Raw genomic sequence first — 17,520 nt, 5'->3', positions numbered from 1 at the left:
TCCAGGCTGTGAAGATACTGGAGGTACTCGTTCTGAGGGTTTACTGAAGTTCTGGTGATTTTATGCATTTCAATATATTGAGACTCTTGACTTGTGTTTGACGTAATTGCCCCCCCTACATCGTTGTTGCTCCGTCATATTCAATGCCATGAGGTTCAGATTTTTCTCGAGTTGTGCTATGATTAACCGCATTGATTCTAATGCTTTATCAAGATTTGTATGGTAAAACCATCAGTACATCATCTGTAGAAGTATTATTATTTATTGATGGCCATACTAACTGCAGGCAGGAGAGTTTTTCAGACTGTTCATATATACATACATGATTCATCGATACATCAGTATCATAAAATTAAACACTTCACACAGCTTAACAATAAAATAGGACCCTAATGGTCTGCTTATTCCATATTCCATGTATTCATGTATATCCGCTGGACAGGATTAAGCACCATCATGTGTCACATAACAAAGATAATGTATCAAGTTACTTTCCAGGATTCCTGAAATGTTTAATATATATTCTGCTGTTGATTTTTGTGCTTCTATGAGAGCTTATGTAGCAAGCCTCTAAATGCAGAGTTTACTTGGATTCAGTGTTGGAATTTGGCTTATAACATTGATCGAGAGGCAACGGAATTAAGGAAAAGGAATGAATGCATTAGATACTTAACTCTGTTTATTTGCTTTGGAGGCAGAAATTTGTTCTGTAGGGAAACAAAAATCTAATAAATAAATAGATATTTGAGTGGTAAAATATTATGATTTAAAAGCTATAGAGGCCAAAGTTTAATGAAATCTACCTTCTAGTTCATTTGGCTGCCCGGAAAGGTCACGCAGTTGTATTTACCCTTTTCCAACGACCTCATTCAGAATTTAAAAAATTCTTTAACGATTTTGGCCAAGAGTTAATATCTTAATCAATTAGATGATAAGAGTGAAAATGAATTAAGATTCTCTCCTGATCCAAACTTCTTTCCAGAACAAATTGCGTCAAACATTTACCAAGTTGGCCTGATGTTGTTGAGATATATGAGATGGAAAGGGAAAAAGCAAAGAAAGTCAAAACTTTAAAAGTTTGAATCAGATTAACCTTAGTAAAGCATACATCGCGCATAACACGTGGAAATTTATGAGATTAAAAACTACTCAATACAAACACACACACACATATATGTATAAACCATGATGAGTGCACCTGCAAATTATTTGAGAAATCGACTGCTATGAGCGCGTACGAGGCAAAAAGAATCCTATATGATGCACATATAGGCAGCAAGCATTGAAAATACAGAAACTAGCAGCAATGGCTTGAGCGGAAACTCATTAAAGAGAACTGTCATAAATGCTAAGCATAAGAAAAAGGCGGCGGAATTGAGGGTGATTAGTAATTGGAATAAATGCGGATGTCTATTCACAACCCGACAGAAGGGATTTAGGCTTGAAATCTGCTGGAAACCTTTTTCTGATCTGCAGCCGAAGATCTTCAATGCTATGTGGAACGTTATGGTTGATAACAATGCCAGCAGTAACAGTAGATGAAAGACATAGCCTTTAGACTTATTTTTGGTTTTCATATTGAGCCAGGTGTTCTGCAAATGCGATGACAGGTGCCCCCATTTAAATACCTTCCTCATTCGATCATATTTGGCTCCAAAAGCACCCCATACATGTTGAGTTGCCTTAATTTTCATTTCTGTCTTCGCAGATTGCGATAAGTCATCTGATATGTCCAACGCTGTACACTCACTACCATCCATTAAGCTAACCTTTGCAACGGAGTTATGAGGCGTATCAGCCAGCAAAGATTTTGGAGTCTGCAACATGCACAAAAAGAGCTCAGAGGCTTGGTAATAAGAATTAATGAATGAACTTCTATGGCAAGCCAACAAGAGAGCTTGAGCATAGTTTCAAAATGAACATAAGAAATAGAGGCAAGGATCAAAATGAATAATAACCTCTTTAAGCAGTATACTTGAGGGCTTGAGATCTCTGTAAATATTTTGCTTCTCAGAACTTTGCATAGCAACCAGTGTTTTAGCAACTCCAATGGCAATTTCAATTTTTTTATCCCAAGATCCTTCTTTGATGGAAAAGGATTCTGCAAAACCGGGCAATTCAATGATAACTACAAAAATATCCATATATATGCAATCTTTATTTTCTTTTGTTTCTAAATTTCCTTCAGTTCTTCTGAAAAGATGATTTTCCAAGCTCTCCTTCCTGGGCCATTTATCCTTCCAGCAGTATCCCAATGGTTTTACTTGGTTTGGATATGATAGTTTCTCTTCAAAGCCCGCCTGCCTGCACAAGCACTGAAAAATAGGCAACACATAATTAGCAACGGTAAAGGGATCATGAAATTTGCCTAGTATGGCAAAACATCTTTCATTCAGTCTTTCCCAAAAACTTATCATTTACCTATTGTGAACCCAAAAATGAAAGAAAAAAAAAATTCCATACCGTAATCAATATTGACAATATTGCTCCCAATCCTATTATTCTTAATATAAAATTTGCTAGAAATTAAATGTCCCCATCCTGTGGTAAGAGTTGTTGGAAAAAATTAAACTAGTGTGATTTGCTTCTATTCGAGTGAAATATCAAGCGAGGTCGACAAAAGTATTCATGTGTTAATATGCCAATATGCTCTAGAAATTTCAATTATATGCTATGTCAAACAATCATGCATCAATGAATTGAAACACTAATAATTGTAGGGATAATGCTTGATACATGCATCTTTGTCATTATTGAACCTCAATGAGCAACTATAGAACAATGCCCTCCATCTTTATGCTGTTTCTCTCAGCCAGCTCCAGTAGCAACAGTTAGTGATTGCCTTTCAGGTTAGCTAGTTGGGAACTGTATTTGAATCGCTAACCTGATAGTTGCATCTCTGTCATTATTGAAATCAGTGACCAATACTTGCAGGAATCGTGCTTGATACTTCACAGCACGCAATATCAATTACCAATACTTGTATCTCTGTCATTATTGAGATCAATAACTGAATATTGTTGGGGAACACGCAATATACATGCATCACTGTCATCATTGAACATCAACGACTGATAAACGGGATCAGGCTTGATAATTGCATCTCTCTCCTTGGTTAACATTAATGACCAATATTTGCAGGGATCATGCATGATGCCTAACATCAATGACTAACAACTGTTGGGATCATGTTGGTACCTGAATCTCTCTCCTTGTTGAAGATCAATGACCAATAACTGCAGGTATCATGCATGACACATGTATCTCTGTCATTATCGAACACCAATGACCAAAACTTATAGAAAAACATGCCATTATACTTTTATCGAAAAACATGCCATTATACTTTTATCTCTGTCATTATGCAACATCAATGGGAAATACTTGTAGTGGATCATACTTGATACTTGCATCTCCCTCCTTGTTTAACACCACTGACCATACTTGTAGGGTTTGTGCATGTAACTAGGTCTCTCTCATTCTTGAATATCAACAAGCAGAACTTATAGAGATGCACCCAGAATATTTGTACCTCTGTTGTTAGTGAACATCAACGAGCAATACTAGCATGGGTTCATGCTTGGTATGTACCCAACTCTTCTTGTTGAACATCAAGGACCAAAACTTGTAGGATATCCTCATGTTTCATACTTAAATGCATGTCTCACTTATGGAACAGCAATGAACAATACTAGTAGGCAATCATCATGGATACTTGATCTCTACGGATATGGCCACCAAACAATGCTTGTGACCTTGAAGGATATCATGCTTGATGTTTGCATCTCCCCCATTATTGACCATGTACGGGAGCTTGCATGATACTTTGCACTTCTGTCATTACTTGACATCAATACTTCTTACATTCGGTTATCAAAGTTCTCATAGAACAACATACTGGATTTCTTCTGTACCTCTAATGAGATAATGCACCACAGAGTTTCAGTGTGGCTTCTAATATCTAGATTAAAATATAGTTATAAGCAAAATTAACATAGGAGATTTTTAAGTGTAAATATATGTTACTTCAGCACTTGTCAGCACTCAGCAGGGACCCAATTACAATCGGAATGCACGAGATCAAATCTATTACGCTGTTTTGCTAATGAAGAATTTTCCTTTAAAAATAAAAACAGAAAATAAATCTTTAAAATAAAATTAAACAATTTATTTGGCTTAAAAACTATTAAAAAAATGACATGACTATTAAAACCCAACCCAAGTTTAAAATAGGTTAATTAATATAGACAAAAATTAAATAAAATCGAATATAATAAGATAATTGGGTCCAAGAATATAATCAAAACGATGTAGCTGGAGCTGGAACAACCATACCTTGAGATCACATGTAACAACATTCTCCAGCAATCTCTGGTTGAGAAGGCCTTCTTCAACGTGATGAAGCAAGAATTTTGAAGCTCCAACGAAAATGTTCAAACCTGCAGTTTTATGCCCAAGAATTATTCCCAAGGCGCCCCTTATCGGTGCTCGCAAGCCGGATCCCAGAGGGAGCACGTTCTCTTCTAGCATACCGATCTCACAATCTCTATCAAATTCTGACCTCATTTTTTCTTCTTTTTTCTCTTTCTCGCAGTGCCTTCTGTTGGTGAAGGTACCACCCAGAACTAAGAAGTTATGCATGCACAGTAATCAGAGAGAATTTGAAATTGTCTAGAACCATTTCAAAGAAACAGCCATGGATCTGCTTAGCCAGGCTGCAGGGTTTTATATAGATAATACTTTTCCATGGACCCACACGGCCCCACTTTTTTTAATGGGCCCACTTGCGATGTGTCCTCGTAGTCGTAACGGAGCACTGCAAAGTTCGAGCCTTAGTAAGTCTTATTATTATTATTATTATTGCTATGGATACGTCGGAGCGCATTTGTGAATCTCAACTATATATGTAAAGTGATAAATAATAAAAAAATTTATAATTTTAATTGTGTGATTGCGAAAGGATATTTTACCTTAAAATAATTTCAACATAACTTGACCATATTTTTTTTTTAAAGGAAGATTGCCGTCCTAATTTTTCCATCCGCCGTCACAAATTACCTTATACAACTTAATTTTTTTAAATTGTTTTCAGTTATAATTTTATTTTATTATTTTTATTTTTAAATATATTTTTATTTATATTTATTATAAATTAAGTACATCGTATTAATAGAAATTAAAATAAGAAAAATATGCACTAAAAATAAGAAAAAATATGTTTTAATATGGCAAAAAATTAATAATAAGATGCTTTTCTTATACTTTTTATTTTTTAAAAATATTTTATTTATAATAAATATATATTTTATATTCTCAAGATAAATTATCAAGTAAATGACTTATTTACCTCTTTTTTCTTTAAATTTTTTGTGCTGGAGAGATTTTTGAATATTATGAAAATAATTGAAAAGTAAGTGGTGTATTTTAACTTCAGTTGGGAGAGCAATTTCCGCTTTAAAAAAATATATATACACAAAACTTAATAAAGTAAGCTCAAACACAGCAAAATATAATAATAAATTCCCCTAATTACATAGGAAAACTCAAATCCTCTACCTTAAGATTAAAAGATAAAAAAATACTAATAATAATAATAGTTGATAGTGTATGGTAAATATAATTTTTAAATAATATTTTTTTAAAAAATAATAAATATGTTATAAATTAATCATCATATATATAAATATGATAAAATAATAATTTAATTACAACTTTCTAATCACAATATAGTATAGTACCTTAAAATAATCTATTTGCCCCCATGAGCTAATTTTTATATTGAGTAAGGCTGTGGACCATTACAGTCTATTACATGAACAAGTCGCGTATGAATAAAGAGTAATGATATAGCCACAAACTTTTGTACAAACTTATTTTGTACAAACTGATGTGGCATGATAAGATTGGTTGAATTAAATATCACTTGGCCCACATGATTTGTTTTTATTAATTTATATTTTTATTCAACCAATGAATTAATGCCACGTCAGTTTGTACAAAATAAGTTTGTACAAGAGTTTGTGGCTGTATCATTACTCATGAATAAAATGATAAAAATGTCCTTACTTTAATAATTTCTTATTGCAACATGATAGTTTTAACCCAGGCTTCTTTTCATATTACAAAAGTTGGAAAGAAGCCCTTACCCCTTTTTGTATATTTTCTTCAATCCATACTCTCATAGGATATGTGACAATAATATAACTATGATGTACAATATTTGAATATTTAGCTTTATTCAATAAAAGAAGAGATAAAAAGTTTTGATCTTGTCAAATAACATTATTTTCAGGTTGATGACGTTTATATAGATGTGTATGTGTGTGTGTACTCATACATTCATACATAGAGTCTTGATTTAGTCCGAAATTTTAAAGTCTGTGAAAGCTATTAAATTGTGGGGGTTTGATAGGCTTAATAGCATTATGCTATTAAATCTCACGATTCAATAAATTTTTTGAATATTCTCGGACTTTAAAATTTACAAGCACCCTCATTTTTTTTAATGCCGATATTCTCTTAAATTGTGAAGTTTAATAGGCTTATTTTAAAATGAATTATGAAGCCGTGTGGTTTAATACCATTAAAAAATTAATTCTCTTAAACCACACAACTTAAAAATATATCCGCATGAAAGAAAAATGAAGCGTCTGCACTAGAGAAAAAAATATATATACATATATAAAGTAATGTGAAAGCTATTAATATTTACAATTAAAAATCGATTCAAATTATTTTAAATCAAGTCAATTTTAGCACAGTCCAAGTTTTGTATATTCACGTATAATCGCGAGGGCAACGATTACAACTTGGCCAAAGACCGAATAATTTATGTTATTTAAGTCAACTAGTAAAACTTCATAAACATACCGAAAAGATTTGTTTCCAGTAATTTTATTTTTAAAATAAAAAAGTGATGGGGCATTAATTTTGGAGCTAATTGCTACTTTTTAAAAAGTTGTAAGCTAAAGTGTCTACAGCACTGGACCCGTCCACTGCCCCTTTAGTTGTTTGCAAGTAGTGTACCGAAAGTAGAATTTGTTGTCAAAGACGGAATTTCGTCGAACGATCTAAATCTGGCCGTTGGAAATTTCTATGAAGTTACCGGTCTGTTTGAAAGCGCCCTAACACAGAACAAAAGGCTCCGAGGAAGTTACTACCATGTTTATGAGACAATTATGTCCATAAAAGAAAAATGCTAGTGTCGGACAAGGAATGATGGTAAAATTCTCTCTGTGTTTGGGGCTCCGATGGTACTCATTATATCCTAAATAAGCTGTTGATATATATGATTTTTATGGAATGAGGAGGTAACTAATATAATTAGTACACAGATTATTCATGGGATTGGGTTTATTTTTGTACTTTGTGCTCTCGAATCTTCATTACGTTTACAATTTTTATTTTTATTCTAATTCAAGTATTAGTTATCAAAAGAAATTGTTCTAATATGTTGAGGATTGTTTTTTTTAAAAGATTTAAATCTAATGTTGAACTGACATTTTTTTACTAATTTTTTAGAAATTTATATTTGTTAGTTATTAGATAAAAATAAAAAATAAGGAAGATTATGAAGAACTAAGCATAGGCCAGTTAAGCATGAGATCCAAATTATTTTTTCAATTCAAAATTTAAATATTATCTTTATTTGAAAATTTTCAACTTTAATACTACTAGAACAATGTATTAGTATATTCTTTTACTACACAACAAAATAGTAAAGGAGAACAAGGTGGGGCAGGAGGAAAGTGTTCATCGTATGTAATTTCTTCACCATCACCCCCATTAAATTTATTGGAAAGTAGGGTTAGATAGTGTATTAAATGTGGTGAAAAATAGAGATTAAGATCTTTTTTTTATTATTATGAGCTTCTCCTGAATAGAAATTTATGTGTTGATTAGTAATTAATAAACAAAAAATATATCATCTATAATTTCTTTTATCACCACCCTATTAAATTTATTAGAAAATAGGGTAAATAATTCATTAAATGTGGTGAAAAATAAAAATTAATCTCCTGATCATAACTTCTCATGAGTAAAAATTCACATGTTAATCGGTGATTAATAAATATAAAAAACGTGTTGATTAGTGATTAATAAAAAATAATAAAAAGTTAAACCCTATCCTTCTACTACTAATAAATAACATATGTTATAAAATTATTAAAAGTTCAAGAAAACTCATATCAGGAAATTAATACGGCCTTCCTGTCCTCATTGGTCCAAATACCATCCTTAAGTCGTATCACATGAGCAGGCTATATAGTGTGAACATAAAATTTTTTTTCTCGAAAAACACGAATTTTGATTAAAAAAAGCATAAAAAAGAAAAATTTCTACGAAGTTTCTGTCTTTTTCTTTTTTAAAGGAAATTTCTATGAAGTTTTCCTATAATGATGACGGGTATGAACGTAAAATTTTTTCTCCAACGACAGAATTTTGAAAAAAAGAAGAAGATAAATTTCTTCGAAGTTTCTTTCTTTTTCTTTTTCTTTTTGAAAGAAAATTTCTATAAGTCTTCCTATAATGAAGGTGGCCCCATTACCATCCTTATAGACATGTCATATGAGTAGGCTATAGAGTACGAAGATACAATTTTTTTCCCCCCTCTCCAAAGACACGAATTTTGATTTTAAAAAAATATAGAAAAAGAGAAATTTCTACCAAGTTGCTTTCTTTTTCTTTTCCTTTTTTTAAAAAAGAAAAGGTCCATGAAGACATCTTATGACGATGGTACCTGGTACATAGAGCCCCAAGGGCTAACGCGGTCGGGGAATTGAACAAAGGTAATTAGTTGCAACAAAAGATAAACACCAGCCTTTTTATATCACACTATATTATTGATCGGAATTGACCCTAACGTGGTTGCGGACTGATTTTGAAATTTATTTATAAGACTGTCTATTTCCAACATTAAGGAAAATAAAAAAAAAAGAAGAAGAATTGTTTTATTTTATTATTTAATAATTAAAATATACATAAGTTTAAAAAACTTTTATTTGTATTTAGAGTTTATAGAAAAATAAGATAAAATTATCTTTTTATTAAAATATTAAGATTATAATAAAAGCTTTAAAAGTTTGGTGATTTATTTAATAAGCTGCTTATGAAAAATAATCTGTTACTTACTTTTAAAATAAAAACAGAGATGAAAATAGAAAAATTTATTAAATGCATTCCTTTAAAAAAGTTATCAAAGAATATTTTTGTCAAAATTTATTAAATAAACTGCTTATTAATTATTATAGCGTTTCAACCTTAATTTTAAACAAGGCATAAAATTCACAAAGAAAAATATGAATTTATGATAACTTGTAAGGCTTCTTGTGCAAGTTAAACACGTAAAGATGACAGTAATTTCCAAGAACTTACCTTAAGGGAAGCTAAAGAAGAATTAGATAACTTCGAAAATAATTAGATTTATAGATTTAATGCGTAAAGCTGATATTAGGAGTAGACGAAAAGGATAATGTAGTATTTTGATTCTTCCACTGAAAAGCTTAAAGCATGAGAAAATAGTGCAATATGTAGATTAAAAGACTTGATATTTTGATAATTTTTATTATATTAATTTTAATTAGTCATTACAAAAAGTATAACGTGTTAATTACCGTTGCCATTGTTAGTGATTATCACCAACAATGCTCCTTGATCGATTGATCACATATTCTATATTGAAGAATTCATTCGTCGGCCCACTTGGTTAGATAAATATCATTAACATATTACCAAGGCCAGCAATTGAAACATCTGCAAACAAAGAGCAAATGAACGGGCTAAAAGGCAAATCTTTGCTTGGACCAGTCGAGCCTTACATTTTTTTTTATTACGTAATATTATTTTTTTTAGTCAAATAATATTACATATTACTACAATAAAAAATAATATTATTTATTTAGAAATGTGAATAATTACCACCGCTAAAAGCACTACATTATTATATAGTGTTTATTTTCTAGAGTGAGAGTAAGGAGTGTGGATTATTCCCACTCCAGTGTTTACTTACTAATTTTAAGGGGGAAGTGGGAATCCCACTCCGTGGACCCTACCAAAATTTGAAGCGGGCAGTGGGATTCCACTCTCATGGGGGAGGTGGGAGCGGGAATCCACTCTCCCCTCTTCCCTTTTTACTCTTATATTTAACATTTATAAATTAAATTATTAAAAATAATAATATAAAATATATTTAAATATAATATTATTATATTTAGTTTAAAATAATAATTTACATTGATTCTAAGTTAAAATTACTTAAAAATAATATTATTATACTCATAGAGAACTAATAATATTACTATATTCTATCTTTATTTAAAACTATAATAATATTATATTTATTTAAAAATAATAGTATTATATTTATTTAATTAATAATAATAAATATTTTATTGTAAGAAAATATTAATTTTGTACTATATTATTAATAATAATGTTTCATTTGTGTTGCTATTATTAATAATTTTTTATTTACATAATTCAAATTAAAATTAATAAAAAATAATTTACATAATTAAGAATATTAATAATTATTATTAATCTACAAATATAATAAAATAAATATTTTATTTTTCAAATATATTTTTTTATTAAATTTTAATTAAAATTATAATCTTTAAATAAGGGTAAAACTGTAATTTAAAGTAATTTACTCCCAATTTAAGACAATATAAACACATAAATTGGATTCTGGTTTCAATTCCATACTTTCATTCTAATATAAGTAAACAAACTACTCACACTCTCACTCTACACTTTTAATCACAACATTCACACTCCAATCCAAAATGTAAATCCGACCTAAAAGAAGTGCATTGAAGAAAGCATTCCCATTCGCTTACCCCTGAATACCATCAATATTATTGAAGGAAAGCTTCCTCTAACGCGTGCTTAAGGAAATATCACCTTATTAACTTCATGGAAATTTTCTTTAAAAAAAAGCACGGAAACTTCCTTCCTTTTTACTTCTGATCTTCTTCCATTGTCCGTTGTTAAATTGGAAAGAAGAATTATGCAGATTCAGAGTCAATAATGTCTAATGAATTGATAGAATTAGCCAAAAAGGACCGCATCCAGAATCAGCATGGCTGCACGTCAATGCACAGAGCCCCCGTAGAAGACGACGCGTTGACGACGCCGCTACACAGAGCAGCTGTCAATGGCGATACTGGCGTGATTACGGAAATAGTATGCTCGGAATCCCTTGCAAAGCTGACTTCCAATGACGAGACAGCTCTTATCCTTGCAGTGAAGAATTCTCAAATCGATGCTTTCAAGATCTTGATGGAGGAGACAAAGAAACATAACCTGGAGCGTCTCTTCACAACGACAGATAAGGAGGGCAACAGTCTTCTGCATCTTGCAGCGCAGAACAAATTAACCTCGGTAAGCTCTCCCCGCTGTCTCTCACACTTTCTCGCACAAACACACAAAACTTTTGACTACAATTAATTTGTACATGGAGAAATTAATCATAAACTTAGGTAGATCATGATAAGCATAGTATCTATAAAATTGAGTAGGCCAGTAGCTAGCTAGTGTCAACTCTCTAGAGAATTTGAGGCGAAAGTTTTGTTTCAAAGCCTTTTTTATCAGAGTTATAATAAAAATACTAGTTTCCTTCACGTATTTCTAACGGTTCAATCGCATATTTATTTTTCTATGATTTTTCTAATTAACAAATATACATACATATATACAATTTAGCTTTTGTTACAAGGGAAAAATATAGAAAATAGCTAAAGGTAAGGGGGGGGGGGGAAATTGTCTTGATGAGGGAAATTTGTTTTTAAGATTTCATTTGAAAAATAAAAGTTAAAACATTTCTTTTGGAAAGAATAATTTAGAGGATTTTATTTTAGGAACTAGAAAGTGTGCACATATGTAAGAAAATTTACTTAATACTAATTAATAAATTTTAAAAAATAAACTTCAATTATTCAATGATTTAGGGATCTAAACTGAACTGATAGATGCCTTAGTTAATTATCAAAGCCAAAAGAGAAAAATAGACATTCCTAGTTTGTTAAAATGAGATATCACTAAAATAAAATAAAACATAAATTTAAATTTAATTATCTGTTAATGTGTTGAAATATATATATATATATTTTTCATGCTAACATTCTCACTTATATTAAAGTGAAAGTGTTATATGTATATATATAGTGGAGGCCCAAACATAGAGAAAATTTGAATGGACAGGCGCACCATTTACCGGGACCCATAATCTAAATAACAAAATAATATTTCTATTCTATTCAAATTAGGTCTTGGCTATTTTCGTTACGATTCCTTCAACTAAATTCCTCCCCACTCTGCCCAGTCTTCTGCCTAGTTCTACTTCTTGGTGATGTTTAATAATTGCAGATTGTGAATCTGCTTCTTGAGAGTTCCTACAGTCACATAATTCAAATCAATTCCAAGAACAATGAGGGACAGACCGCCTTGGATATATGCAATGCCAATTCTCAAGATGATGTTTCCAAAGAAATTTGCTCGATCCTTGAAAGAGCTGCTGCTCGGCAACAAAGTGCTCGTGATCCAGAACAAATTTCCGATCCCACTAGTGGCTCATGGAATTTCACACGGTTTCCGATAGAGACAAGAAACGTGATACTGATGGTCCTAGGAATGATTGCTACAGCTTTTTTCACCGCAGCCTGTAATTTCCCAAACGGCTTCGTTAAAGGAAATCATCCTCAAGGTAAACTAAACTTACCTATGGAGAAAAAATTTATCTTAAAGGAATGCTTATGACAAAATTCATTACTCGAAAGTCTACACCTTTTTTTTGTTTTTTTGTTTTTTTTGGGTCGTTTACTTGTCCTCATTTTATTATATTTACATTGTAAAATTACTATATTTACATAAGGGCAACTTTTTTTTAGCAGTAATCTTGCAGTTTGCTTGCTTCCTTTCTCATAGAAGATTATATATATATATATTTTGCAGGTCAAAAATTTGATGCTAAGGATGTCATATCCGGTAACCTACCAACAGTTGTCTACCTGATGGTTTTCAGTTCGGCTGGGTTTATGACTGCTATGGCTGCAATTACCGTACTTGTGTGGGCGTTACAACTTAGAAGCATCCTCCTTTTTCTTGTGATCTGCATATGCGTTGTTTATGTTATGTTAGTGGATGAGGTGACGCCTAAGTTCAGTGTAAGTGTTGGGAAATTCAGCATTTCAAGCATTGCTTTGATGTGGTCACTAGTCGCAGCCCTTTCTCTAACAGGAATCTCTATACTAAGTATGCGGGAGAAATGCACTTCATCCCTTTGGCGATTCATCGTCTGGCTGTCCATGAAAAGAGCAAATTGGTGGGGCAGCAATACTGTTGAAGATTCGGAGGCTAGTTCAATTGGAAGATAGAGTTCAATTTGATTCTTTTTTTTTTTAGAAATAAGTTGTTAGGAAAATGCAAAAAGAAACTTCCACTAAAGACAAACGTTGCTTAGGGGATTTGACGAAGTGAAAATAGCTATATTCTTCTCGTTTTGCTAATATTTTCCAGGAAAATATAAAAACCTACTGAGTGTGTGTAATGATTGTATTTATATGATTGCGTTGATCAATCACAATACTAAACTTTTTTTAAATGATAAAGATTCTAAGTTTATAACATTACTAAATTTGCTTTAAATGGATGCCTATAAATTGTCTGTGGTGGTTAATCTAACTTGTTTACTAATTTTTTTTCATTGTTTAATAAGACAACACCAAATATAATTTTATTGAATTTTTCTAATTTATCCTAGCCCAATTTTGTTTTTCTTCGACACCCCTTAACCGTGTATGTAATTTCCAAATTCCAATCCAAAACTCCAAGACCCACGCTAAGGTGAAAAGCGGGAATGCAGGAGGAAACTTTATAGCATACATCCTGCTTAATTTTGGGACCATCTCGGAAGTTATACATTGAAGGGCCCACGCGCAAAAATGCCTTTTTACTTTATTAGGTGGCATTTGTTTTTTTACTTGAAATATGAATGGGTTTAAATGCACGTGTTAGGATAATATATTTATTTTTATTTTTTGATATGTGAATGTAAGTTGTAAGTTGTTTGTTTTTATAAACTCAAAATATTTTAAATCTAATTTTTTTTTCACTTATGACCTCCAAAGTATTATATATGCATGAAGTTTAAATATGTATATGTTTACAGTACAATAATTTTTATATGTTATAAATATTTATAACATAAGAATTTGATATATAATTTATGAAAAAATAATTTTGATAACATCATTTTTTACAATTTAACATAATATTATACATAAAAAATTGTTATCTAATAATAAAAATATTTGTTTAATATTCAAATTGAATCTATGATAAGTATTTAATACCAAGTAAAATTTAAGAACTAGGAAAATTTTAATATGATATCTAATAGCTAGGTAGGTAATAAATATATTTAATGAGTGTATTTGTGAAATTTTTTTTTATTAAGATATTTAATCATTTAAATAAAAGTAATGAAATTTTACTTTTTCTAAACATTAGTTATAAAAAACAAAGAAATCAATATATCAAAACATCTTTTAAATTAAGGTGGCGTTTGTTTTTTAACTTAATAACTTAAAGTGACTTAATTTAATTAATTAAGTTAATTAGATGTGTTTGTTTTTATAACTTAATGAGACTTTTTATATAATTTTAACTTAATAAAATAAGCCAATTTTTTTAGCTTTTTACTTAATGGAGAAATTTGAATTAAGTCAATTACTTACTAATGTAAAAAATATCCATGTTTTATAATTTATTTTTCATGTCTATCCCAAAACTCACTCATAGACATTTACCCCACATAAAAATATCTTTGTTTTTTCTTTCTTATATTATATATGATAAAATTTGAAATTTATGGTATTTTATATATTAAAATTCTACAATAATTATGTATTCACTTGAATATAGTTTTACTTATAAATGTTAAAATATTGTGGTATTTAATATATTATTTATTTGACATTCAAATTTAATAAGGATACAAATGTAAAAGTATATATTTTTAACTTTTTCAGTTGAAAAAAACAAACAACTTAATACTTATTTTTTGAGATTCAGACGAAAAAACAAACATATTATTCAAATTCAGACATTCAGATCTATTCAGGTCTATTTAGATTTTAGACAAAAAAACAAACGCCACCTAAGTCAAATTAAGATTTCATACCCTTACACTTACCATGTAATTTCCAATCATTCCAAAAGTTGGCGTAAGTAAGGTGAAGACGCGACAATGCAGAAGGAAATGCGCTGGTAGTCCGGTGAACTAAAGTTATTTGGGAAACTTTAGAGAAAGTTACACAAGTTAATGATATTTTTTATAGAGTAACAACTAGATGCTCCTAAAAAAAAAAATGACCAGATGGCTAGTGTACGACTGCACGCGTGTTAAGATCTTAAACCGAGCTATGTGGTGGGGCCCAGAGATGTCTCTTGCTCAGATCCTCCACAAGGCCTATCTTTTATATTTTCTATTTAGCACTTGTGAAGAAAGCTCATTGTGCTGAACTGAGAAAAGAGAGAAAGTCAGAAGCTAAGGTGCATCAGCAATGCCACGTCAACAATACTGAGTCAGCTGATTCTGTTAAGAAACAATGAGAGTTCATGTGTGTTACAATTAGTTAGCATTAGCTAATCTCTTACTGATTAGTTAGTTAAAATCTCAGAGTAATATAGATTAGTTATATAGCTTTTACTAATAAGTGTGTAACTATATAAAAGTCTGTAGTTTTACTCATTTGTAACTAATGAATTGAATCTAGAATATTCATCAGATTTTTCTCTGTTTCTTAGTAACCAAACAGCATTTTCGATTCAATTTTACATGGTATCAGAGCCAGAAATATGGCAAGCTCAAGCAATTTAAACACAAATCCAAACGCAATGAACATGAACCAATCAATACAAACTACCTTCTCATTCATTACACCAATCAAATTTGATAGATCCAATTATATGCTCTGGCGAAATCAAGTATTAGCTTCCATAAGAGGAAACAGACTCGAAGGCTATATTAATGGAGAAAAAGCAGCACCTAATCAGTTTCTTACTTCTGGAAGCTATACTGAAACAATGGGAAGAGTTACACAACAAGTTGAAAATCCAGAATACACGATCTGGAGGTCACAGGATCAGACATTACTAAGCTGGCTATTAGGCTCAATCACTGAAGGTATTCTCAGTCATGTTCATTCTTGTAATACTGCATATGATGTGTGGAAAACTTTGGAGAAAAAGTTTGGTGCAAAATTAGAAGCTAGAGTTCTTCAACTCAAATATGAGATGAGTGTTTTGAGAAAAGATTCACTAAATATAGAAGATTATTGTTTGAAAATGAAACAAATAGCAGATAAATTAGCCTGTGCTGGTAGTCCAGTTTCTGATAAAGATCTGTTACAACAAATTCTTAATGGTCTTGGACCAGGCTATCTAGATCTAGCAACTTTCATTACTACTAGTAAACTGGATTTTGATGATTCCTATGCATTGCTATTGACACATGAAACAAGGTTAGAACAGAGTCTAAATGAAAAACAGATGCTCAATGCAAATCTTGCTAATGTTTCTCATAATAACAATAGCTATGGTATGATGAATGCTTATTATGCTCAAACAAGAGGTAATCCTCGAATATGTGGATATAATGGAGAATTTCATGGTGGAAATCAATTTGGAAGGAACAATTTTCATACTGGAAGGGGAATGTTTATCAATTCTCATCCAAGAGGATTTCCTTCTGGATCTGGAAATTTTGGTAATAATCTTGGTAGAGGTCAAATGATTGGAAACAATAATAAGCAGGCACAATTCATGAGAGGACAATATAATGTTAACTATGGTTTGTCAAATTCTGATGGTAATGATGAACAAGTTGTCGTTTGTCAAATATGCTTTAAAACTGGACACACAGCAGCTGAATGTTTCTAAACTGACCACTGATAATGACTTATCTGTTGAATTCCTTGGTTCTGTTTGCTTTATGAAGGATATATTGAAGGGGAAAATTCTGCTACTGGGTATTGCTGAGAAAGGTTTATACAAATTGCAGCTGAGTTCATCACCACAATCTACATATACATCTTTTCTATCCCAGAGTTCAATAAATAAACATGTATCTATGCTATCTCAGTGTCATTTCAGCACTTCAGTTAATAGTCCTTGTTCTGGAAAATATTCTCAGTCAAATAAGAACACTTGTAGCACTGATTCATTTAATAAAATGTCTTTGCTCCACAAAAGATTTGGTCATCCTAATACTCAAAGTCTAATTCATTTACTTAAGCTTGTGCATCCCAATTTATGCTATACAAATATTGTTAATCAAGTAACAAAGCATTTCTGTGAAGCATGTCAGCTGGGAAAATTTCACAGACTTCACTTTCCAATTACTGATATAAAAACCACATCAGCACTAGAACTTGTTCATACTGATTTATGGGGTCCCTCACCAGCATGTTCTAGAGATGGTTTTAGATACTACATTAGCTTTGTGGATGATTATAC

The 17,520-nt window shown here is 31.1% G+C and overlaps 2 protein-coding genes across 2 annotated transcripts; one reads left to right on the top strand and one right to left on the bottom strand.

Moving 5' to 3' along the window:
* Positions 1-1,082: 1,082 nt before the first annotated feature.
* On the bottom strand, positions 1,083-4,685 carry LOC18031459. The gene is made up of 3 exons (XM_006421512.2): positions 4,336-4,685; positions 1,959-2,315; positions 1,083-1,817 (listed from the first exon to the last, which is right to left on the bottom strand). Exons 1-3 carry the CDS (start codon positions 4,639-4,641, stop codon positions 1,254-1,256), a joined length of 1,227 nt encoding a protein of 408 aa, XP_006421575.1. The 5' UTR covers positions 4,642-4,685; the 3' UTR covers positions 1,083-1,253.
* Positions 4,686-10,854: 6,169 nt separating this feature from the next.
* Positions 10,855-13,376, top strand: LOC18031424. The gene is made up of 3 exons (XM_006421511.2): positions 10,855-11,385; positions 12,370-12,706; positions 12,955-13,376. The coding sequence occupies exons 1-3, from the start codon at positions 11,032-11,034 to the stop codon at positions 13,374-13,376; spliced, it is 1,113 nt and encodes a 370-aa protein (XP_006421574.2). The 5' UTR covers positions 10,855-11,031.
* Positions 13,377-17,520: the final 4,144 nt, after the last annotated feature.

The sequence above is a fragment of the Citrus clementina genome, unplaced genomic scaffold (assembly GCF_000493195.1).
Source record: "Citrus clementina cultivar Clemenules unplaced genomic scaffold, Citrus_clementina_v1.0 scaffold_9, whole genome shotgun sequence".
NCBI lineage: Eukaryota > Viridiplantae > Streptophyta > Magnoliopsida > Sapindales > Rutaceae > Citrus > Citrus x clementina.
The sequence above is the reverse complement of the archived record's forward strand: the minus strand, read 5'-3'. Positions and strand labels throughout refer to the sequence as shown.